We start from the raw sequence: 25,901 nt of genomic DNA, 5'->3' as shown, positions 1-25,901 counted from the left end.
TTGAAAAAGAGAATGAAAATGAGTGTTTGTTATGTAATATTGTAAGAATGAAATGTTTGTTATGTATTCTGTAACAGCTTAGTGTGTTTAATTTCCTTCAAGTTCAATGGGCTCACTATCAGAGGTGGGATAAATACAAGTGTGTGTCCAGGAATGTATGCAGTGGAGGTCTAGATTATGGTGAAGGATGTTTCTGGGTGGGAGTTGAGTCAAGGAAAATATATCAAACACTTAAGCACATGACTTTAACAAATCACCTATCACAACACTTGATGATCCGTCTTACAAAAAACAGCTTCTCAAAATCCTTGTGAATTTCCAAGTGATTTTCACAATTAAAATAAGAAATAAGTACTGTAAACCAGTTGTGTTCATGAAATTTACACATTGCAAACTTCCACTATCTGCATATTCACACATGAAGTATGTCGTAATATGTATCTTGTTGACAGCATATTCAGTTACCTAGCAACAGATGATGTCCGTGTGGCATCAGAGTCGGTTCCCTTGGCATCCCACCGCAGGTCCGACCCGGTCCCTCTGTTCTCTAAACGTCTCACATTTTCCACTCTCAGCTGACTTCTGACCTCTGACCTCACTTCATTTCTGCCATGAGCTTGCTGCAGCTCAGGAGGCAGTGATTCTCGATTCTCTCCAACCCTGCTGGACGTGATGGTTCTAGAAGGCTTGCGAGTCTTTGCACTTCTTGGTGTGTCTAGATCGCCATCTTCAGACGAAAACCTCTGACACTGCTGTGGGATGTCCCTGCTAGCAGAGGCTCTTGGAGTTAGCTCCCCTTCTTCTTCGTCTTCCTCAGAGGATCGGACACGTGATCTGTGATTAGGTTTTAATGGAGTTTGTGTCGGCGTTTTCTTGTCACTTGATAGCCTTAGTCGCTCAACTGGTCGCGGCGTTACATCAGAGTCTGAAGATAACACAAAAATTGATTTGTAAATACTGATTTGTAGTCAATAAAAGCATAAATAACTGCATAGTAGTTGCTTGTTTTTAAAAGAATTTGTAACTATCAGATATTAACACCACAAACCGATTAAATTCACAAAATAATAAAGACCTAGTAGTATTGGAATAGGTAAATAACAGTAAATAACTTAAATTTTTCATCAAAGTATCAATCAAACTTTTATAAGACCGATCATAAGAAGTGGGTTCTTCTAGATATGATCACAAGGGATTGATTGATTTAGAAATGATCGTGGAGTGGAATCAAGTATATTTGAATGCACACCACCTACAGAGTAACATAAAGAATATTATTCTGTAGGTAATGGTCTTCAGCCTCTAAACTCTTCAATTGACTGGATATCAACTTTATCTACAGCCTAGCATGGTCATTACACTACACCTTTGTATATCTCTGATATCCTCTTGAAGATAGTTAAAGTTTGTTTTGTTTAATGACACCACTAGAATACATTGATTTATTCATCATCAGCTATTGCATGTCAACCATTTGGTAATTTTTGACATATAGTCTTAGAGAGGAAACCTGCTACATGTTTCCACTACAGAAGCAAGGGATCTTTTATATGCCCCATAGAACAGTCTAAACCAAATGGATCTCCTTGTAAACTTTATAAAAAAAATATAATTCTGAGCAGGTCTAAACAAACTCAAATGACTCACCTTGCCCTGAATTCTTTGTTTAGAAAGTTTTGGTAAGTATCTAAAGTCCATCCCATCATTCTATAAAAATGTGGGGTTTTTAAAAATAATTTCAGTTTGGTTTGATGCACGAAGAAAAGTAAAAGTGTTTTGGAAATTTAAAAACAATACTATTTTTGTGTGCAAATTACAAATTAATCGGCTTAGAAATAAATAACTTCTAGTAAATTCCATAGTATGAAAAACAGGTGTTCCCTGTGGGATGGACTATAAAATAGTCTCAACCAAAATGGTTAACATAGTAAACTTAATTTTGATTTATAATTCTGAGCAGGTTTAAACAAACCCCAAATGACTCGCCATGCCCTGAATTATCTTTGTTGACCAAATTATGATAGGTATCTAGTAACTAACCCTTAGCATTGAAAGAGGGTATGGGTCGAACTCATACCCCTAAAACATTCACCTTGCCCTGAATCCTCCAAGGTTCTGCTGCTGTCTTTGCTCCCCACTCTCCTTGCACCCAAGATTTTCTCCATCTTCTTCGGGGTCCTCACGTCCAGTTCACTGAGGTCGCTGTCAGTGACGTCGTCATAGAAACTCACGTCCATGCTGTCTGCCTCGGTGGACGCATCGCGTTTGTCGCGTTCTTGGACGCTCCCACCACGCGAGGAAGGTCGGTCTATGTTTGATGAAACTCTCGTCTTGGCTGCTGGACCACCAGAATCCCTCGCAGACGAACCTCTGTGAAACAAAAACATTCTGTCAAAATATGACGATTTTTATCTTGAGCTCCTGGCCTGGTGTTATAAAACGTTTAGAGCCTAGACTCGAGACTGTAATAGAGTGTGAGACACTAATGTCATGACAACACAATACAAATTGTATGCATTTGATGTCATTAGAGATTGAGTCTGTTCTCTAAAAGGTTTTATAAGCAAGGGCCCTGGTCTTGTTGATCACTTGCCCCCTGTTTTCACTCTGGACAGGCGGTAAGCCTTTGTAACAGGGAATGGTGAATAATAATAAAAAAAATAATAAAAAATATATGACGATTTCTGGATCTTGTACAATCAGGGCTAGCTCTGGGGCAGCAGAAAATTGCGCCAAATTATCTATGGAACTTCAAAACTAGAAGAAATCAAGTTATTTATGAACAAAATACAACTTATTTTATGAAATTATTTCACCAAATTAAAATAAAATTTGTCAATTGTTCTTAAAATTCTCAGTTGGCTAATTTCGCGAGTGTCAGAAATAATACATTGTTATGAAATGGTGATTTCTGGATCTTGTTACTTCCTAGTTGTGTCCCTTAATGGGCACTGAATATTTCATAAAATAATGTAATGTCTGATGTAGACAACAGTATTCTGTGGAATTTGTATTAAGGTTTTTTTAAACAAGCTCTTGAGATAAATATACAGTTATTTTCATTAAATGAAGAAGCATAATATACTCTTTTTACAAGATAAAATTAAAAGCATAATTTCATTTAACATTTGCTCATAATCTACATTCAACAATATTTTCCCCAAATCCACACAAACTATACTCAAGCAGGTTTTGGAAGTAAATTTATCAATGCCAAAAGAAGTTAGATATACAAAATGTATTAAGCTATCAAGTTAACAATATAAACTATTGTGGTATTCGTCAACAAATTCAAGAAGAATAGTACATGTATTAAAATTATCACCCATTAAACCTGTGTTTTCCTACATTTGTAGAACTACACTTCAACCACCCACCATTACTCACATTCAAGAAGAATAGTACATGTATTAAAATTATCACCCATTAAACCTGTGTTTTCCTACATTTGTAGAACTACACTTCAACCACCCACCATTACTCACATTCAAGAAAGCAGTAAACTCTACAGAGGGAAGGCAATTTGCAAGGGTGTTGAAATAATCATGTAACAGTTTGTTTTTTGTTTAACAACACCACTGGAGCACATTGATTAATTAATCATCGGCTATTGGATGTCATCAGAAGAAACCCGCTACATGTCCCCTGTTCCCCTCAAAGAGCTGCAGCACCTAGTTTACTTCATCTGGGAAAAAGACAGGACGGGAAAAGCGCTCCCTTGATGCACGGTCGGTCTAGGATCGATACGCGTCGATTGGGCTATTTATTGTTCAAGCCAGTGCACCACAACTGGTATATCAAAGACAGTGGTATGTGCTGTCATGTCTGTGGGATGGTGCATATAAAAGATCCCTTGCTACTAATGGAAAAAGGTAGCGAGTTTCCTCTCTAGGACTATATGTCAAAATTACCAAATATTTGACATCCAATAGTAATAATTAATTAATAAATCAATGTGCTCTAGTGGTGTCATTAAACAAAACCAATTTGTTTTCTTTTTTTTTCATCTTGGAAAACACACACAGTAGACACATGTACATACGTTTCATTTCTCTCTGTAGCTTGGTGTCTCACTCTCAGTGGCTGCTGTTGAGGTTGTCGTTGCTGCTGCTGCTGCTGTTGAGGTGGCTGATGTTGACTGACGTCCGACCCAACAACCGACCCGATAAACCCGCTATCAACGTCATCAGCTCCCCTCTGCCGAGTCATCTGTTTCAACTTGCCCGGTCCTGGCAGATTGGCCAGCGTCCTGCTGTCGTTATCCGAGGTACTACCTTCTCTAAGACTAGTCATGCTTCCTCCATCTGGTCGCTATATAAACAATGTGAAAATTAAATACATTTATGTTTCCATCTGGTCGCTATATACACAATGTGAAAATCAAATACATTTGTTTCCATCTGGTCGCTATATACACAATGTGAAAATCAAATACATTTATGTTTCCATCTGGTCGCTATATACACAATGTGAAAATCAAATACATTTATGTTTCCATCTGGTCGCTATATACACAATGTGAAAATCAAATACATTTATGTTTCCATCTGGCCGCTATATACACAATGTAAAAATCAAATACATTTATGTTTCCATCTGGTGGCTATATACACAATGTGAAAATCAAATACATTTATGTTTCCATCTGGTCGCTATATAAACAATGTGAAAATCAAATACATTTATGTTTCCATCTGGTCGCTATATAAACAATGTAAAAATCAAATACATTTATGTTTCCATCTGGTCGCTATATAAACAATGTAAAAATCAAATACATTTATGTCATTTTGCTTTGACATAACAAAAAGAATTGGTTTTCTTATTATAGTTATGAGTTATTGGAGAAAAATTAAATCATCATGGAAAAAAACTAAATCATAACCACGTAAATGGTAATCTGCATTTGCAAATAATCAAGATGGTGCATAATTTGGCAGGGTTCTACATTAATTACATATGAAGTATGCTAATTCCAGCCAAATGTTCTTATTACTGGAGTTCGGATTGATCCCTGTCAGTGGGCTATTTCTCCTTCCAGCCAGTGCACCACGATTGGTATATTATAGGCTGTGGTATGTGCTATCCTGTCTGTGGGATGGTGCATATAAAAGATCCCTTGCTGCATTAGGATAAATGTAGGTTGGTTTCCTCTGATGACTATGTGTCAGAATTACCAAATGTTTGACATCCAATATGATGATTAATTATTAATCAGTGTGCTCTAGTGGTGTCATTAAACAAAACAAACAAACGTTTTCTTCTTCTTTTTTTGTTAAAGGAGTCTAGCAATATTTAATTGGTCTCTAGCTGGACAGCAAAACATGCACTTGATTAAAAGAAACTGTCAAACATATCAATGTTAAATTCAAATACATATGATAATTTTGTCAATGTATTGTAATATTCAGTTAATTTGTGATCACAAAAGTTGTTAGAACAGTTTACCTTCCTTTCACCCAAAACCACTTGTCCCAAACATTAATGTAGAACTTTGTTTGGATACTCTGAAGAGTTCATTTTTAAAATACCATGTATCCCAAGTTCCAGATTTTCATGTTAGCATTGAAAGTGTACTGATATTAACGACAACACTAGAGCACATTGATTTATTAATCATAAGCTATTGGATGTCAAATATTTGGTAATTTTGACACAGTCATAGAGAGGAAAACTGCTACATTTTTCTATTAATAGCAAGGGATCTTTTATATGCACCATCCCACAGACAGGATAGCACATACCACAGCATTTGATATACTAGTCATGATGTACTGGCTGGAACTAGAAATAGCCCAATGGGTCCACCGACAGGAATCAATCCTAAACCACATCAAGTGAGTGCTTTACCACTAGGCTACGTCCCAACCCTGACACAGTCATAGAGAGCAAACCCGCTATACTTTTCCATTAGTAGCAAGGGATCTTTTATATGCACCATCCCACAGACAGGATAGCACATACCATGGCCGTTGATATATCAGTACAGGTGTTCTCACCTTCTTCATCTTGTGGTCCTGGAACTGATGGTCCCGCCGGCGAGGACGCGGAACATTTGAGCTGTATGACTCGCTGTCACTGGGTGACTCACGACCGTGCCGCGACTCACGTCCGCTACGCAGAGAATCTCGATCACTGTGTGGGGAATTCCTACCGCCAGGAGCCCGGTCGCGTGGTGAAATCCTGTTGCTAGGTAACGGAGAGTATCGACTCGGAAGGGGGCTAATCTTGTTTGGAGATGACAGGCGATCTCGGGGCGATACCAGGCTGCCCCGACTGCTGCTGGACGTGTTCAAAGCTCTGCGGCTATTTTCAACTGAAATAATAGACATGATAAAGCAGGTGAAAAGCATTTTGTGTGAATTCTTTTCTTTAAAAATATTTTTGAAAACTAATTATTCAGTTTATGACTTTTGATGCTGAACTTGGTTCTCTATGTGCAGAAATATCACAGTCTCAAAATCACCATTACAGGGCTCGAACCTAACGACGGTACCGACGGCAATTGCCGTTGTTGAGATATAAATTGCCATAAGTCAAGAGCATCACCGATGGCACTTTTCTGCCACTGGTTAAAATTTCTGCCTTTGGTAAAGCTCCTTAATGATGGCAAACTGTATATACCTGATATATATTATCTGCTAGTATTTAACTTTTGTGCTTTTAAAATATGTCTACAAACAGCAAATAACCTGTTGATTTGCTGCAAAAGTCACTTTGAAAAGAAAAACTGCCGTTGGCAGGCTCAAGATTAACGTCGGTGGGCCGTTTCACCCATGGCAATGTTTTTAAAGTATTGTCGTAGGCGACAAATTCTTAAGTTCGAATCCTGTATTATTATGAAATAGGTTTAACCACACTTGTGTAACATACATTGTTAACACACTAGGGAAATATGTCAGAAAATGTATAAACAGTATATATACTAGTTATTATACTAATGCTAGAAACTGATACGGTTTCCTACAACATTTTTGTGCTCTATCCTATAAACAGCACACCAAAATGTCATTGAAAGTGCAAGAATTAACATTTCAAACAAAAATATACAAGTACTATATAAAAAAAAATATTTTAAAATTAGTTCATGATCATCAAACTACTGTACGATTTTGAACATTTACATACAAAATGTTTAATTTTGGGTTGTTATATTTCTATTAGTTTCTGTATATGATAAGTGCACTACAGAAAATAATGTTAAAAAAAACAAAAATCACATAATAAACTAAAATTGCAGCCTTGGATATTCTGAGATTTACAGAACAGAACAGTGTAAGAAAAATAACAAATAACATTGATACAAGTTGAAATCCATACCATGACCAGATTTTTGCTTTTCTCTATCACTCAGTCTTTCGTCTTTGTTAGTCTGACCCTATGAAAGTAGTTTTAGAAATACATATTAGAAAATGAAATTCAGGATTTAGCAATAATGTTCATCTGAGTCGCAGAAAAGTTTTTTGCAAACTCACTATTTTTATGAAGAAAGAAATACAGTAAAGTACTCTTATAAGGAACCTGAAGGGACCATGATAGTTGGTTTGTTATAACAGTAGTTAGTTGTACACATTTCCATAAGCTGGTTATTAATGTACAGGGAGATAAAACGGGACTTTACGATCAGTTCATTCTATGCAGTAGTTCATTCTAAGCATTTTCGTTATAAGTATACTTCAGTATGAAAAAATAATTCAGCTACTGTTATTACAAAAATTAACCATTGTACAATGCAAATGCAGATACACCTAAACAAAACAAATTATAGCCATTTTTAAATAGTATAAATATTACATAAAAACATTGAAAGAATGTTTCATTATTATGTAATTTGTAAATCAATACTGCTTCCACCAATATAGAGCACTCACCTGTGTGTTTGGTCTGCTAGCACTGTCGGATGCCTGAGTGTCTGGGACGGGAGACTTGCCACGGGATCCCACTTCTCTCTTCTGCATTCTGTCCCACCTGGAATAACAGTACATGGTCATCAAACAGAGGCATTTCTATTTTGAAAATTGCCATTAAATGTTTTTTCTTTCTAACCCTAAATTTGGTATTCAGTTTAATCCATGAATGGGGTTTAATGACAAAACACAACATCTGTCTGACCAACCTCCATGTGTATTCCTAAAAGGGTCAGTCAGGTCTGAGCGAACCCAATATTTTATGGATGGCCAAAAGAGAATTATATGCCTTATTATATGTTCTCTGCATTCTACAGTTTCACTGATTCCATTACTGGACCTTCTCCACCCCAGCCCCTCTCCCCAGAAGAAGTGAGATACCCACCTTTCTCCACCCCAGCCCCTCTCCCCAGAAGAAGTGAGATACCCACCTTTCTCCACCCCAGCCCCTCTCCCCAGAAGAAGTGAGATACCCACCTTTCTCCACCCCAGCCCCTCTCCCCAGAAGAAGTGAGATACCCACCTTTCTCCACCCCAGCCCCTCTCCCCAGAAGAAGCGAGATACCCACCTTTCTCCACCCCAGCCCCTCTCCCCAGAAGAAGCGAGATACCCACCTTTCTCCACCCCAACCCCTCTCCCCAGAAGAAGCGAGATACCCACCTTTCTCCACCCCAGCCCCTCTCCCCAGAAGAAGCGAGATACCCACCTTTCTCCACCCCAGCCCCTCTCCCCAGAAGAAGCGACATACCCACCTTTCTCCACCCCAGCCCCTCTCCCCAGAAGAAGCGAGATACCCACCTTTCTCCACCCCAGCCCCTCTCCCCAGAAGAAGTGAGATACCCACCTTTCTCCACCCCAGCCCCTCTCCCCAGAAGAAGTGAGATACCCACCTTTCTCCACCCCAGCCCCTCTCCCCAGAAGAAGTGAGATACCCACCTTTCTCCACCCCAGCCCCTCTCCCCAGAAGAAGTGAGATACCCACCTTTCTCCACCCCAGCCCCTCTCCCCAGAAGAAGCGAGATACCCACCTTTCTCCACCCCAACCCCTCTCCCCAGAAGAAGCGAGATACCCACCTTTCTCCACCCACCTTTCTCCACCCCAGCCCCTCTCCCCAGAAGAAGCGAGATACCCACCTTTCTCCACCCCAGCCCCTCTCCCCAGAAGAAGTGACATACCCACCTTTCTCCACCCCAGCCCCTCTCCCCAGAAGAAGTGACATACCCACCTTTCTCCACCCCAGCCCCTCTCCCCAGAAGAAGTGAGATACCCACCTTTCTCCACCCCAGCCCCTCTCCCCAGAAGAAGTGAGATACCCACCTTTCTCCACCCCAGCCCCTCTCCCCAGAAGAAGTGACATACCCACCTTTCTCCACCCCAACCCCTCTCCACAAAAGAAGCGAGATACCCACCTTTCTCTACCCCAGCCCCTCACCCCTGAAGAAGCGAGATACCCACCTTTTTCTACCCCAGCCCCTCACCCCAGAAGAAGCGAGATACCCACCTTTCTCCACCCCAACCCCTCTCCACAAAAGAAGCGAGATACCCACCTTTTTCTACAACAGCCCCTCACCCCAGAAGAAGCGAGATACCCACCTTTCTCCACCCCAACCCCTCTCCCCAGAAGAAGTGAGATACCCACCTTTCTCCACCGCAACCCCTCTCCCCAGAAGAAGCGAGATACCCACCTTTCTCCACCCCAGCCCCTCACCCCAGAAGAAGTGAGATACCCACCTTTCTCCACCCCAGCCCCTCTCCCCAGAAGAAGTGAGATACCCACCTTTCTCCACCCCAACCCCTCTCCCCAGAAGAAGTGAGATACCCACCTTTCTCCCCCACCCCAGCCCCTCTCCCCAGAAGAAGTGAGATACCCACCTTTCTCCACCGCAACCCCTCTCCCCAGAAGAAGCGAGATACCCACCTTTCTCTACCCCAGCCCCTCTCCCCAGAAGAAGTGAGATACCCACCTTTCTCCCTCCCCCCAGCCCCTCTCCCCAGAAGAAGTGAGATACCCACCTTTCTCCACCCAGTCCCTATCCCCAGAATAAGTGAGATACCCACCTTTCTCCACCCCAGCCCCTCTCCCCAGAAGAAGTGAGATACCCACCTTTCTCCACCCCAGCCCCTCTCCCCAGAATAAGTGAGATACCCACCTTTCTCCCCCCCACCCCCCACCCCCAGCCCCTCTCCCCAGAATAAGTGAGATACCCACCTTTCTCCCCCCCCCCCACCCCCCACCCCCAGCCTCTCTCCCCAGAATAAGTGAGATACCCACCTTTCGTCCAGTTCTGGTGGCAGTCTGAAAATGTCTGGAGCTTCATTACAGATTTCTTTAAGTTTCTGAAGAATAATTAATAATACTTAATACAGCACAACATACAAGATTACAAGATATTGAAAGGTATCTGAGGTCCTAAGAAAGCCTTCAGACACATGTTCCCCAGAGGAAAATCCAAGGTGCAACTTACCAAACAGAACTAAATACCAATGTTCATGTCATCAACGTAAAAGTATCATTAATTATAAATGTAAGTAGTCTGTGTAATAGCAGAAGTCATTACCATTATTTACTTTTCAAGTGTACTGGTGCAACATTTCAGTTTGGAGCTAGCATAGATTTCACAACAGTTAAGATTTGTGCACCCTATGAGGTATCTGCCCATTGGTACCTATGCATAACCTAATTTCCATACATCAATAATATTTACGACATCCTTTACGAGTGCAAAAATTAAATGGGTTACCGTGACTTATTTTTGCGTAACCCATGAGTGGTTTACACAAATATTAAAATCTCAGAGGCCTGTTGTAGAAGTGTCGGCTAAGTCAGAGTGATCAGAATAACACACTAATAACAAGTAGGAATAGTATTACTTAAAAAATAATATCAGTAGATAGGTCAAAGAAGGAAATATTTTATTTAACGACACACTCAACACATTTTATTAACGGTTATATGGCATCAGACATATGGTTAAGAACCACACAGATATTGAGCGAGGAAACCCACTGTCTCCACTTCATAGGCTACTCTTTTCAATTATTATATTTTATATGCACCATCCTTCAGACAGGATAGTACATGCCACAGCCTTTGTTACACCAGTTGTGGAGCACTGGCTGGAACGAGAAATAGCCCAATGGGTCCACCGATGGGGATAGATCCCAGACCGACCACGCATCAAGTGAACACTTTACCACTGGGCTACATCCCGCCCCTAGATTGCTCAAGTGATAGATACACATACATTTGAAAGTGAAGACTAATTTTCAGTTTATATACTATTTACACATTCACTTCAGTTTATGTACTATTTACACATTCACTGATTTACATCTAGCAGAATCTTATTAGATAAGATCTAAATCCTCAGATGAATTTAAAATGTTAAAATTGCTTTACTTTGACTAAATTATCGATTTCTTTGTCCTTTTCCGGTGTCGGGGCCATCTGTTTTAGTCTCCGGTAGCGATCCATCAATGCATTATATTGCTCATGAAGCATTTGAATTTTCTGCTCAAATTCTGAATCTTCCATTGGCTGAATCAAATCACTTCCTGCCAAAGTTCTATGCATCATTTGTTTCGATTGGTCAATAGCCGATTCATCCTCATCATGTGACATGTCTGACTGGTCATTAACCAATCGATTTGCTTGGAATGGCTGCCTTTTGGCAGACTTCTCTTTCAAGTTTTTGTCAACTTTCTCGTGAATTTCGTCGAACCTCATGCCTAGTCGGAACAACTCGCCCTCTAACTGTTTGTTCTGGTCAAAGTTTGCGTCGGTGAGCGAGGCACCTGACCTCCGCAGGACATTATAGTCTTCTTTGGCTTGTAGGTAACATCTCCGCAGTTTTTCATGATCCGTCCGAAGCTGTTCAAACACCTGTTCCTGGTCTTCTAGACTCAGCTGTCTGGTTTCCAAGATAGACCCAAAGGTTTCAACCTGAAGTATTAAATAAATAAAGTTAAATAGAAAGTTTACAAAAATTAAATATACACTGGTACTCCTGTCAAAAACAATTTTAACGTGTGGTGACTATACACATTTATATTTATTCATTTACTGATATTAACACTGGGCATTCACTAGTGATATAAAAAGATTCAGTGGCAAGCACCTCTGGAAAAGTATGAAATCATCAGTGCTCTTCTCTGTCATTTAAATCACACTTTCTGTATCATCTTAAGCACTGCCTTTGGTGTACTAGCCATGGGCCACATAGGTGTATGGGCTCCAATTTTTTAAGCACTGCCTTTGATATACTAGCCATGGGCCACATAGGTGTATGGGCTCCAATTTTTTAAGGGGGGCAGTCTAGCTTTTGCCCGAATTAAATGAAAATGCCCGAATCTGGATAACAACATTTACATGTATTCATATTAGCATTACTAACAAACAGCTATATAGGGTTGTAAACGAATCTCTATATATTTTTATATGGATTACAACTAATTTTGTGGCTAGTATGATGAAAATACATGGTAAAAAGGTCTCAGGTTAGCACGTTTTGCCTGAATATCTGTATACATTTTTGCCCAAATTTGAGGTTTTGCTTCAGCACTGGTGAGTGGGGGGCAACCCCGACCCCCTGTTTCATATGCTTATGATGGGGCACTGGTTCACATGGGTGAAAAAAGAACTGTTCCACCAAGGAGGTTGACCCCTATGACTGAAGCACCTCATGTGAAGCTCTAATGACAGTGCTACAGCCAACCTTCATACCGAAATGTGTTTATTTAATCATTTATTATAAATGCAGGTGTTTCACCACAAGTACATATCAGATGTTTTCAGACTTATAAAACACATCTAAAAATATGCCATAATGATCTTTCATAAATTCAGTTCTAAGGGTTCTTTGTCAGTGGTCCCAAAGGCCACTAAATGTTTTTAAATGTTCCTGGCTACAGCTTGTAACAGATGAGACATATTTCACTTTGGCCCTAAACTTGATATGAAATGTATGCTCATTTATTCTTGTAAGCACATGTAAATGCATGTACAGCATATTATAACATTTTATCCTGCAACCATGGTTCCTATACTGTCCTATTATGAAAACCAATTAAAGCAAAGTCATAAATTTGCACTAGCAGATTATAACTTGTGACATCGTGTATACGTGGATGTCAGATCCACTGATTCATCACATAGACTTAGGTAATCATACAATGTTAATGAAATAAACAGGAATATTGTTTTTTTCTCTCAATTTGTGATGCATTACATAATAAAAATAATAACCAGTTAACAATGTAGGATATTCGTTTTTGAATAAGCTGAATAGGGAATTAATGGAATTCGACATTCTTATCTTCATAACATAAAGCTGATATCCTACTTCATTAAGTAGTTATTTTCTATATATATCGCACTGTCGTAGGAAATGGGGAAAAAAGGCGGCATGTGTCCCCACCCAACTTTTCTTGATCCAGTAGCAGCAGCAGCAATGGTATTATATATATATATATATATATATATATATATGTGTGTGTGTGCGCGCACTCCTCCACCCCCCTCTTTTTGGTACCTTCCTACACCACTGTATTGTTTACATTATACATATGACTTATACTTATAGTATATGAAAATGTTTTCTTTATATTTCCCATTCATTGTTGACATGTATTATATATTAGTGTTTTCCCCAGGTGGCTACTTCACACTGTTTAGACCGAGCAGGAACAAGTAAAGGGGTGGCCGTCAAGACAAGTACAATTAAGTAAGTAAAGAATGAGTGTGTTGTGTTCACCAAGGAATGTTACAAGCTGAAACACGTCCTGTGGAACAAACACTCTCCATTGTTTACTTTACAATACAGTTTTCAAACAGTCATGACAATAATCTCTTTTCAATACACAGACCTATAGTCTTTATCTGTACGGTGTGGCTAGAAAAAAACACATCTACAGAGGTCTTATGGGTTATTCTGTGCAATCAACATCAATTCATTTTTACTCCTTCCCCCTCCCCCAACCAGAACTTGAGAAGTTGGGTTTTTCAATTGTTTTAACAGAAAAAGTCATCCATCAGATGACAGAAAACAATTAATTCTTGTCATTGAAAATGTACCATTTGGTGTGACTATCCCACAAGCCACGGCATACAAGGCCTAACAAATTTTCATATCTCCTAAAAACAAGGGCCATAACTCTATGAAAAATGGGTAAATTGCCATGAAAGTTAAACTAGATCTGTAACAGTATGTGATAAAGTTATATACAAAATTTCATCTCAATATCTTCAGGCTTTGCAAAAAAGTCTGGAAAACAAATTCTTTTATCTCCTAATTTCAAGGGCCATAACTCTGTGAAAAAAGGTAAATTATTATGAAAGTCAACTTTATCTGTAACAGAACATTATAAAGCTATACACAAAATGTCTGCTCAATATCTTGAAGCATTGTAAAAAAACATTTGGAAAACTATATGTGGGACAGATGAACAGAGAGAGAAGGACGGAGATAAAACCTATAGTCCCCTTCAGTTGGACCAGTAGGGGAGTAAAAATAATTGAGGGGAGTGATTAATTGCTCCCCTGACTTAGATTATGGGGAGCCATTTAAGGTACTGCCATAGTGAACATTGACTAATAGTCCTTTTGTAGTTAAGGGGAGCTAAAAATGATTCTCTCTGAACTATATCTACAGATGGGAAGCCAGTATGACACCTTCAACTGTCATACATTTGAATGAATAAAAAAGGTAGTGCAATTAAGTATTAGAAAATGTCTTCTTATTATTTTTGTACTTATATCCAATTACGGTTCAAGCACACTGTCCCGGGCACACATCTCAGCTATCTGGGCTGTCTATCCAGGACAGTGGGTTAGTTGTTAGTTGTTAGTGGCGAGTGGTTAGTGAGAGAGAAGAGGGTATAGTGGTCTTACACCTACCCACTGAGTCGCTGAAACTTGCTCTGGGTGGGAGCCGGTACCGGGCTACGAACCCTGTATCTACCAGCCTTATGTTTGATGGCTTAACCACGATGTTACCAAGGCCTGGGTTAGAAAACTATTTCTTTTGCCTTATGTAAACATGCTGACAACAACTCACCCTTTCTGCAATGTTGCCTGCCTGATGTAGCAGACTCGATTTCACACCTTCAGCTCCGACATTTTTTGGAGTAACCACTTTTTCCTCTCTCTGGTTTACTGATGATGTCTCAACATGGTTGCCTCTGTCCATACGATTAACTAACTGGCTGTTACTGAGGAGGTGGGAGTTTGACGGAAGGGGGTTGTCATGCATGTCAATGCTCTCTGAAAACAATTCAACAACAAAAGAAAATTAATTTGAATAATATAGTTTGACCTGAAATGTAACTGTCTAGTGTCGATCAGTACAAAAGGTTTGGATCAGTTCAGTTTGGAGCTGTTTATAAAGTAAATCATATATAAAGGTTTTGAGTGCATGTGCATAGCGATTATCATTTAAGTAGCAACAGTGGTGGGAAGTACTTCAGTCAGCATAGCATTATATAACATTGTCACAGTTACCAGTTGTCCTATATCTACATAAAGGAATACTGTAGATCTTGAAATTAATGCTATCATAATATTAATGCGAAAAATGCGAGTTCGTGTTATTCACATTAATAATATGATGCATTTATTTCTGTGTTTTGTCTGTCCGACGTTATTAAAAAACAAAAAGCAACAAAGATTAAAATTATAATATATGTATAAAACAAAAATGGAAAACAATTCATCATAGATTAACTGCCCTATCCAGCAAGATACCAGCCACATGTGATGATTAGTCTTTTGCCACCCTGTCAAAAGCCGACACGATTTATGATTTATCGTGCGTGAATGGGTTTTAGCACGTTAATGCAAAGATCAACCATTTCTTTGTTTTTACTTTTCAAGTTCACTGTATCTTTGTCTGCATACCACTTTGTGAAGTGTTCTTTCATTATGACTTTGAAATAGCCATTCACAGATAAGGAAGATACAGTTGTAATGGTTCATGAATGCTAATATTTAGCCAGATTTAGGTAACTATACAGGTTACGTAAATTATTGCAAAAATATGCTTTGAGTTGATCTTACCAAAAATACCGGGGACTACAAACAGGTTAATTGATGTGTACACTGACATGTTAGTGAGTTGATATCATTGAAGACATCTGTAACTCGGATTTAACAGAAAAGTTACACAGACATGCTTTGTTAGAAAAATAATATTTCAAAGGGAGGCCACTCGCATTAATTTCATGTTGCATTTTAGTCTTCCCACCATCACTCACATTAATTTAAGGACGCAGTAATTTTAGGATCTACAGTATACATGCAGATCTATTCAGGAAGTAGAAAAATAATGTGTGTAAGATACATGTATGCTTGCTTGCTTGCTGTAGATACATGAATGGAACATAATATACAAATGTATTCCAGTTATGAACATCACATTAATACTAATGAGAGTAAGTTGATTTTAACTTCAAATAAAGATAAAGGCTATGCATTTGATTTCAGTGTTAATTTACATAACAGTTGATTTCTGGAACTGTCCATTTGGGGGTGGAACGTACACCAGAGGTAAAACGTTTGCTTGATGTGCGGTCAGTCTAGGATCAATCCCCGTCATTCCAGCCAGTGCTCCCCAACTGGTATAACAAAGGTTGAGGTATGTACTATTCTGTCTGTGGGATGGTGCATATAAAAGATCCCTGGCTGCTAATCGAAAAGAGTAGGCCATGAAGTGGCGATAGCAAGTTTTCTCTCTCAATATCTGTGTGGTCCTTAACCATATGTCTGACGCCATATAACCGTAAATAAAATGTGTTGAGTGCATCGTTAAATAAAACATTTCCTTCCTTCCTGTCCATTTTGATATCTTCTTGTACTGTGTGGTCAATCCATAAACCTACCTGATTCATGTGATGCATTCATCTAGCACCGTAATTTACACTGGTAAACCTTGGGGCAGATCCGTTAATCCATATGGAAGAATTTCACATTATTTGTAGTAAAAACTAAACTTTTCACTTGACATTAAAGGTGCAGACCCTAGTTTCAACCTGTAAAAATGGACACTAAGTTAAGTTACAAACCTGTAACACATTTGGATAACGTTACAAGAGAGTGAAACATGAGTCTGTGAAGTTGAAACGGTGAAATATTGGTAAAAATAGACTAAAACTTGACTTCATGACTGTTATTTCTCAGAAGCAAGTGTGTTTTTAAAAATATGAAAAATGCATTTTGTGAAAACACCTTGATGATCAGAAACACTTCAGTTGTACTGAAATGGATAATCTAAACAATAAAATATAAGTAATGTTTGATTTCAGTGATCATAAACGGCTCTAATAGTGAAACATATGCCTTAGTGTTTACAGACTAGCGTCTGTCCCTTTAACTGGAAACTGTAGAAAAATGGTTAAAAACAGAATTTGTCAAACTGGGAAACAGAATTTGTCAAACTGGGAAACAGAATTTGCTCAAATCTGATATAGAAAATCATCCCAACTACTCGTAATATAAATTATTTACGACCAAAACCCAGTATTTAGCCTTATACATAATGGACTTTAAAAAACCCTCAAAACATACAATCAGCAAACACGTAATGAACATTACAAATCTGAAAATGCAAAAGAACTGGGACTGTATTAATACACACAGAATTGTCTTCTCCAAACCTGATTGGTGTCTTCCTTCAAATTAACATGATTTAGACTTCGTCCATTGTGTCTATGTTATAAACAAACTGATACAGTTTTCAGATATAAAATAGTATCCGTTTTTTCAGAACCAACAACATCAAAGGCCAATGAACTTAGAAAACTGATACATATCCATGTATATCCACTCTGCAATCTGGGTCTAAAAGATGACTCATATTTACTTTCACTGCTTTTTCTCAATCACCTGTGTAGGTCCAAAGCCTTGACTAAGTGTGAAGAGTACGTATAAAAAGCCACAGATACGAGATGCCATGGCTTTGGTACAAGAAACAACGTAACTACCAATAACTTCATGTCTGACTGGGTTTAATGATTACCCTATTTGTCAACAATATTCTACTTCAGGAAAATGTAAATGTTTATTCAGGCGAACTAAACATGCATAATGCAAATGTTGTATTAACTAAACTAAATGTGTATACAGTGAATGACGTGTTAACCTAAGTTCACAATTCATAAAAAATAACATGTATGTACATTGTGAATTGAAAAGATTCAAATTAATGTATTGTATTTATTTAGTGAACTGGATAATATCAAGTATTATCATCCATTAAAGGCTTTTGTAGGAGATATCACTGCCACTATCATTTGCGATATCTCCTCTGATATTCTCCTAGGGGATATCACTTATTTTTGTTACGTCACTGTGTATGTTTCAGTGCTAAGCCTATCATTAATGACGTCACACCACTGTCGTTCTGCTAGTTAACGAGTCTACCACTGCCAAATGTAATGACATTTAACCCACTTTGTTTACAATTGTCGCAAATGGAAATAATGATAATTGATAATAAAAAGAATACCCCCTCATGTCTTGTGATATCATATTTTACCAGCACTCGTTGATAAAAGTATAAAACTCATGCTGATAAATTATGATATCACAAGACACTCGGGAAGTATACTCTATCTATCTGTTTATATTTGTAAATGGTTACAAAGAAAAGTCTTTATATTGATATTAATAGGTTTATATGTAATATTTAATGTTTCTGGTTGTAGCAGATAGAGCCATTTAAATTAATAGATTAATAAAGAAGCAATTAAAAACGTAGGTTTTCCATTTGAATGACATTTAATGGTTACATAGCGCCTTGGCAATATATCAAAATACTTTGACTGTACCTAGTGTAAATATAACAAAGATACCACAATTAATAACTTGGGCTATCATTAAATACTGTTAACTCTTGTAACTTGACCCTTTATATTGGGGCACTTATTTTAATCTTAATTATGCCCATAGGTACATGTATAAACATATGGAAATTATTCATGGAAATATAGTCTGGTGATTACAAAAAAGAGTAACATTAAATCTTATTGTAGAGTGAAACCTGTGTAAACCAGATCACCCTGGAAACTGAATATTTATCCAACTTAGACAGGATCTGTTGTTTAGAGGGTCACGTTTTAGAATTTAGAAAATTCAGGACCATTAAACATGGTCGGTTTTGACAGGATTCCTATTTGTTCAGTTTTTGGTTTAGATAGATTTCACTGTATGTTATAAATAATGAGTTTAATTGTTTAGATAGATTTCACTGTATGTTATAAATAATTAGTTTAATTGTTTAGATAGATTTCACTGTATGTTATAAATAATGAGTTTAATTGTTTAGATAGATTTCACTGTATGTTATAAATAATGAGTTGAATTTGTCTTACTTTTAAGCACCTCTTCTTATTGACTCACATGATGCGAGGTCGGTTTGGAATCGATCCCCATCATTGGGTTATTTCTAGTTCCAGCCAGTGCACCACGACTAGTATATCAAAGACTATCATGTTTGTGGGATGATGCATATAAAAGATCCCTTGCTACTAATGGAATAATATCTAGCAGGTTTTCTCTCTAAACTGTATGTCACAGTTACCAAATGTTTGACATCCAACAGCCGCTGATTAACAATTAAATGTGCTCTAGTGGTGTCATTAAACAAAACAAAGTTTTAACTCTTCTTACTGAACATGTAGCTGCAGTGGATATAGGGGACAGAATGACTGTCCACCTTCATGACAAGCCCATTAGCCTGCCTGTAAAAATTGTTTGGGAAGGGCAGCAACAATGTGCCATAAACAAACTAGGCTTGGTAGGGAGATACAGGGTCAGAGTTGCCACTGTTTATGTATTATGTGGATGTATTGTTCATAATTCAGCAGCTATAATAGCAATACATTATGACCAAATTTATGTAGCCTGTTTTTCTTAAACGTTGGTGTTTCACAAATTGTTAATGTGAGTGTCAGTAAAAAAAAAAAAAGCATGCTTTGCAAATTCGGCCCATATGATCTATTATGGTTTACATAATAATTACATATTATGACTAATATATAAATTAATCGTACAATGCTAGGGTTTTCAATATTGTATATATACTTGAATTTAAATGGTTACATGTACTACAATGTACCGTGAAACGTGTCTAAAACAGATCACGCCATAGATCTAATATTTATCTGATTTAAACAGGATCCAATATTTAGATGGTTGCGTTTTAGAATTTAGAAAATTTGGGACAATGAAACATGGTCAGTTTTGACAGGATTCCGGTTTGTTCAGGGTTCCAGTTTATACAGGTTTCATTGTATAAACAGGTCAACTACGGTAGTTAAATATTGTATTAATATATTCCTTATTCCGTGTCTATTGCAATGAAGGAAAAGCTAAAACATGAGAAACAGTAAAGATTGTTTAAAACCAAATGTCAATAAAAATATATTTAATAATGCAGTTATTATAATTTTCCAATGATTAAACCCTGGCCTACAGGCCAATTAAAGTGGTCTAAAGCACAAAGGTAAAGCTATCTGGCCATAGCTAGCCTGAAGAATGGTGCATTGGTGACACAATCTGATGCACCAACTACAGTGACGATTCAACCAATGTGGGCTACCTGGCCAACAGTGTTTGCCAAAGATGGGCCAATGACCATGCAATTAACTAGTGAATCATCACTGATCTACCACCAGCATGCTATCTAAAATTTAAGCACTTTCAACTTTATACTGTTATGAACTGATTTATCCAAGAAAGATGTCTCCATAGTCCACCGATAATAAACACATCAAGCACATGGTGCTAGCTCTGGGTGAGCAAAACATTTCGGCAAATTATCTTAAAAGATGCAAAATCACAGTTATTTTCCAACTAAATACCAATTATTACATGAAATTTGTTCTCCAAATTAAAATGAAATTCGCCAATTGTTCCTAAAATTCGCAACTGGCGAATCTGGTGAGTGGCAGAGCTAGGCCAGTAAATTAACCATAAAATTCTGGCCTCTTTTCCTCCTCCTAAAACATATTCTGAACAAAACTGTATTCTAGGAAGTACAGACTATCATTATATGTCCATGATGCATGGAAATTAACTACCCGACTTACCATCTTCATATTCTGTACAGCTGACTTCTGGAATAACATACAACTTGGTGAACAGAGATGGCTGTGGCCAGGCCATATACGAAAGTGACTTAGTCATTATTAGGTCATGCATGATGGCTTGTAGATCTCATGAATCCAAACTCATCAAAATTTGTCTTTAAAACACTTGGTTCCAGTACCATAGCAATCAGAAAAGCTGTGAATTCATCCTAAACCTCTGTATGTATGAAATGGTGCAGGTATTTATCCTTGAGAATTTATGCTTTGAAATAATCCACTCAACAAAATGTCTGACAAATCACCAATTATCAAAAATAATCAATGGGTTGATGGTGACACACATATTAGAAAGATAAAAGTCATCACAAATCCACGAATACAGCCATTCTCTTGCACAGGGGCAAAACCTGCATCTTATTCAGTGTAGAATTACACAATGTATGTCTTCAAAGTTTTGTCCCATAACTAAACTTGCACAAGGTTCCAATGTTGCTTCTTTTCTTTTAATGCACTATAGCATATTTTTGGCTGATAGCACCACAAAGTATAAATGTTTTGATATGATGTAACATTTAATAGTACCATGCAAAATTTGGTTTTTGGAGTCACAGTATGATACTTGATCAGATGATTCATGTTACATTGTAAATGTAATAACTAATATTTAAACAACATAACAATCCAGATCTTTTCTAACGTCATATAACTCTTTGACATAGTCCAAAACTTCCTTCATGTAAGTCCAGTGAAAGATCAGTGTGTTTCAAGTGAATTAGCCATCTGGTCAAAGCAAGGACATTTAATCTCATAATCCGGACTGACCAACCCTCATTTAGGTGAAAGCTTAAGCTGAAATTACTGAACTTACAAACGTGTACATACTTGAACTCTCCGCACATCAATAAATATCACTCCTTCTTGCTACATGCTAGCATCATTCAATAGTTAATTAGCACCAGTGAAGAACATGTTAATAAAACACACCTCGTGACATGTACAATTAGCACCTGGTTTTGTTATATTTTAGTTCATTTGTAAGAATTTCTCACAACTCAGGATACTGTTGACAGATTGGAATAACAATATCTTCTTTGGGATAATGATAAATGTAATTGTTTTCTTCTTGGTGCCAACCTCTAACCCCCAAAGACTTTCTACACATGTACATGTACCAAAAAAAATAAAAAAAATTGTGGTGTACATAAAGCCATATCAGATCTCACCAAGAAACAAAATTGAGGAGATTAATTGCTCCCCTAACTTAGATTATGGGGACCCATTTAAATTGACTGTATTGAGCATTTACTATTTTTTAAACATTCACATGCCAAGAGGAAGCTAAAAATTACTCTCCTTGAAGTAATCTCAGTGCAGTTAGGGGTATTCCAAAGTTTTCAACATTTTCACGGTCGTACAAAGCGTACGACAGGGGGGAGGGGGGTTGTCAGTTATGTACGACTTTTATCGTTTTAATAAAATGATGATTTCCCAGCCCCAAGGATTGAAAGAAACCACAATGTTTAGTACTGTCAATCTCACTCTCGGTCTCAGATGGCTTTGGTCTGGCGTTTTGAACCGACCACCAACTTAATATCCCAAAATCCTTTGTGCCAAACATACCGGATGCAGGCAAAAATTCAAGCATGGCAAGCTATAGTTGTATAGATTTATATGCAGATGTGTTAAAATATGTATGCACCAGTGCCCTGTATGCAGTATGTTGTTTCCCACGAGACACCAACTTCAGAAACACCAGCAAATCACTCAGCACAAGCTGGAAAAAGGAAGGCCTTCTAATTCCAAGATGTGAATATTTACTGTAAAATTGCCTGGATCCATGACTGAATGCCTGTGATGACATATGACCATAGTGTTTTCACCTTCTGACACACACACTATGCCCGCACATGGCATGACTTCAGTGATTTATGAATGATGTCATTTTAATTTAATTCTGAACAATAGTCCTATAATCTAGATCAATCTCATGTCCCATGATAAAATGTTGATATGTACTACTTTGGGTGGGGGGGGGGGGGGATGTCTGGAAAAGTAGTACTCTTTGTACTACTGTGAAAATGTTGAAAACTTTGGATGACCCCTTATTGGAAGGAACAAAATGTTTTATTTAACGACACACTCAACACATTTTTTATTTACGGTTATATGGCATCAGACATATGGTTAAGAACCACACATTATATTGAGAGAGGAAACCTGCTATCGCCACTTCATGGGCTACTCTTTTTGATTAGCAGCAAGGAATCTTTTATATACACCATCCCACAGACAGGATAGCACATACCACAGCCTTTGATGTACCAGTCGTGGTGCACTGGATGGAGCAAGAAATTGTCCAATGGGTCCACTGACAGGTATCGATCCCAGACCAACTGTGCATTAATTGAGCACTTTACCACTGGGCTACGTCCCACCTGGGAGTTATTGGGAGCCAGAGTCATAGCTCCTCTTAAACAGTAAGGTATCTCATTGTAATGATTTTATTGTCGTTATCACAAACCACTTCAAAGAAATACAAAATACACTTGCAGTCCATCCCATCCTCCTACATTAATATTTTTGTAAATAATTTGTCTGATTTGACGTAAAAAGAAAAGTAAAACAATTTAGAAAACAATTGGCTCAAAAATAAATAACTTGTAGTAACTTCCATGGTATGAAAAAAGGTGTTCTCTGTGGGATGGACTATAAATCAAAAAAAGTTTTAAACAACTGACCTGGTACAGGACTGCTGTAGGTGGACGTAGCTCTACCTTGCGACGGTGATGATGATGAAAACACCCCTCGGTTTGTCCCGCTGATCTGAATAACCTGCGGGTGCTGCGCGGGTGACATGGTGCCAGTGTGGATCTGGCCCGGGGTGGGTGAGTCGGCGTGGAGGGTGATCTTGGCCCCTAGTCTCATCTGGTCGATGGTGAGCTCGGCGAGGGCGTACTTGGACAGCAGGCTGTCGTAGTCCTTCTGAAGCTGCTGTACCAGTTCCGTGGCCTGCTTCCTCTTCTGAAACTCCTGCTTTAGTCTCATCGTCATCTCCCCCGGAGGCTTGTCACCATCACCGCCCCCCGCCATGTCGGCTCCTTCATCCATCGTCATGCGTGTTATCTGAGATATCGACATGTGCGTCGGCTTCACTGGGCCACTCTGGCCAGAAATGTTGGTCGTGCTTTTGCTTTTTAATTTATAGGACTGGCTGTCATCCACTGGTGTTGGTAGAAGTCGTTTCGGTCCTTTCTCAACAGACGTTGAAGTCTTGCTGTGTTCAAAGAAGCTCTCTTCTGATTTGGCTTTGGAAAGTTTCTTGGAAGACCCTGACCTGGCTGTGCTGGGTCTGGACTGGTTGTCTGAATTTGTGGACAGAAAACTTGCTGATGATGAAGGACGAGAATGAGCGGCAGGTTCTGTTGTGTGCTGTCTCTCTTTTCCCATGTTCTGTGGAGAAGCTGTCTTGTTTACCTCCTGCACAACAACCTGTCCATCCCTGTTGTACGTCTCAAACTGATAGCTGTGAACACTGCCTTGGCTTGATCGCCGGCTGCTCTGGTTGGAGTACGGCGTCACACACTGATGAACCGAGCTGCTTGTGTTAATCGTAGACGATGGAATCAAGCCACCGGTTATTAAAAATATCTCATCCTCATCTCCGGTTCGCTGGAATATTCCAGGATCGTCACCCGACTTGTGGAACAGACCCTCGGTGTCAATCTCTCGCTGCTGGTCCCCAAACGCCGTCTCGGCAGCACGGTCAATGAATTGAGCATTCCTGTTACGCTGATACAGCAGCAGGGCTTCCTCTGGAGACACTTCTGGAAACGACTTGTTGCTTACTGTCGTCTGGGAGCCAGGTGAAATGGGTCGACCCGTGTACTCGTTCTGTTGGAATAACTCCCCCGGCTCTACGACAGAGCTGTCCTGGGTCTTAACACTTTCATATCTGAAGAACTCACTGATTGTGTTAGGGTTCTCGTTGTGGTCTTTCTGCAAGAAGTCACTAATGTTATCCAAGGGATCGGGATGATCCCTGAAGTTCAAGTCTTCCCGGGAACAGTAGGCTTCTTCTCTTTCAAATCCCTCGATGGAATTCCTTGCATCTGACAGGTCTCCATCGTCTATGAGGACGCCTAGATCACGAAGCTGGTTGTAATACTCCTCAGAAAACAGTTCCTTCTGGTCCCCCTCTCTACCACGAGGTTTCTTTTCTGGAATATCCGCATCATTGAAATCACCCGACCTCTCAATAAGACTCACACTATCTAACAGGTGCTTGGGCGTGTCAGCTCTGACTGTCAAACCTTTGTCACGGGCAAAATCTATTGACCTATCAAACGAACTGCCAGGATCCAACAGGTCCCGGGGGGTGTCTCCTCGGTTCTGGAAGTCGTAGCTTTCTGACACTGAGGGTCTCTCGTAGCTCTCCGACACTGAGGGTCTCTCAAAGCTCAAGTCGTCCTTGGAAGCCTCGAACTCGCTGATGTTCACACTCTGGTCCAACAGTCTCGAGTCATCGTCGTCATCAAAACTCGTCTGGAGGCGTCTCAGCGTCGATGAGCTCGAAAGCTTGCCGCCATCGAAGCCAGAGTCCGACCAGTGGCTGCCGGTGTGTTTGTAGATGCCAAGGTCATCTCGTATGATACCGTCATCGTCGATGAGAAACCCACCGGTACCTGAAACACAAAAACATGGTCAGTGTTATTATATGTATAGTCAAGCTATAGTCCGTCCCACATGGAACACTTTTTTTGATACTATGAAATTTACTACTAGTTATTTATTTCTGAGCCAATTGTTTTTTAAATTGTACACAAAATTAGTATATTTTTGTTATTTCTAAAACACTTTTACTTTTTTTCTCTCATCAAACCAAACAGAAATTATTTACAATTTGTTTTTT

General features: G+C 38.9%; 1 protein-coding gene across 1 annotated transcript in view; it reads right to left on the bottom strand.

Moving 5' to 3' along the window:
- LOC121383746 (microtubule organization protein AKNA-like) overlaps window positions 1–25,901 on the bottom strand; it is a 37,195-nt gene that overhangs the window by 2,147 nt on the left and 9,147 nt on the right. Inside the window, exons 2-11 of the mRNA XM_041513843.1 lie at window positions 23,731–25,674; window positions 14,965–15,170; window positions 11,310–11,852; window positions 10,182–10,246; window positions 7,872–7,968; window positions 7,321–7,378; window positions 6,000–6,316; window positions 4,043–4,311; window positions 2,093–2,370; window positions 466–925 (exon numbers count right to left, since the gene is read on the bottom strand). Coding sequence (XP_041369777.1) covers window positions 466–925; window positions 2,093–2,370; window positions 4,043–4,311; window positions 6,000–6,316; window positions 7,321–7,378; window positions 7,872–7,968; window positions 10,182–10,246; window positions 11,310–11,852; window positions 14,965–15,170; window positions 23,731–25,674 — 4,237 coding nt within the window. The remainder of the gene's footprint in view (window positions 1–465; window positions 926–2,092; window positions 2,371–4,042; window positions 4,312–5,999; window positions 6,317–7,320; window positions 7,379–7,871; window positions 7,969–10,181; window positions 10,247–11,309; window positions 11,853–14,964; window positions 15,171–23,730; window positions 25,675–25,901) is intronic.

The sequence above is a fragment of the Gigantopelta aegis genome, chromosome 10 (assembly GCF_016097555.1).
Source record: "Gigantopelta aegis isolate Gae_Host chromosome 10, Gae_host_genome, whole genome shotgun sequence".
Classification (NCBI taxonomy): domain Eukaryota; kingdom Metazoa; phylum Mollusca; class Gastropoda; order Neomphalida; family Peltospiridae; genus Gigantopelta; species Gigantopelta aegis.
The sequence above is the reverse complement of the archived record's forward strand: the minus strand, read 5'-3'. Positions and strand labels throughout refer to the sequence as shown.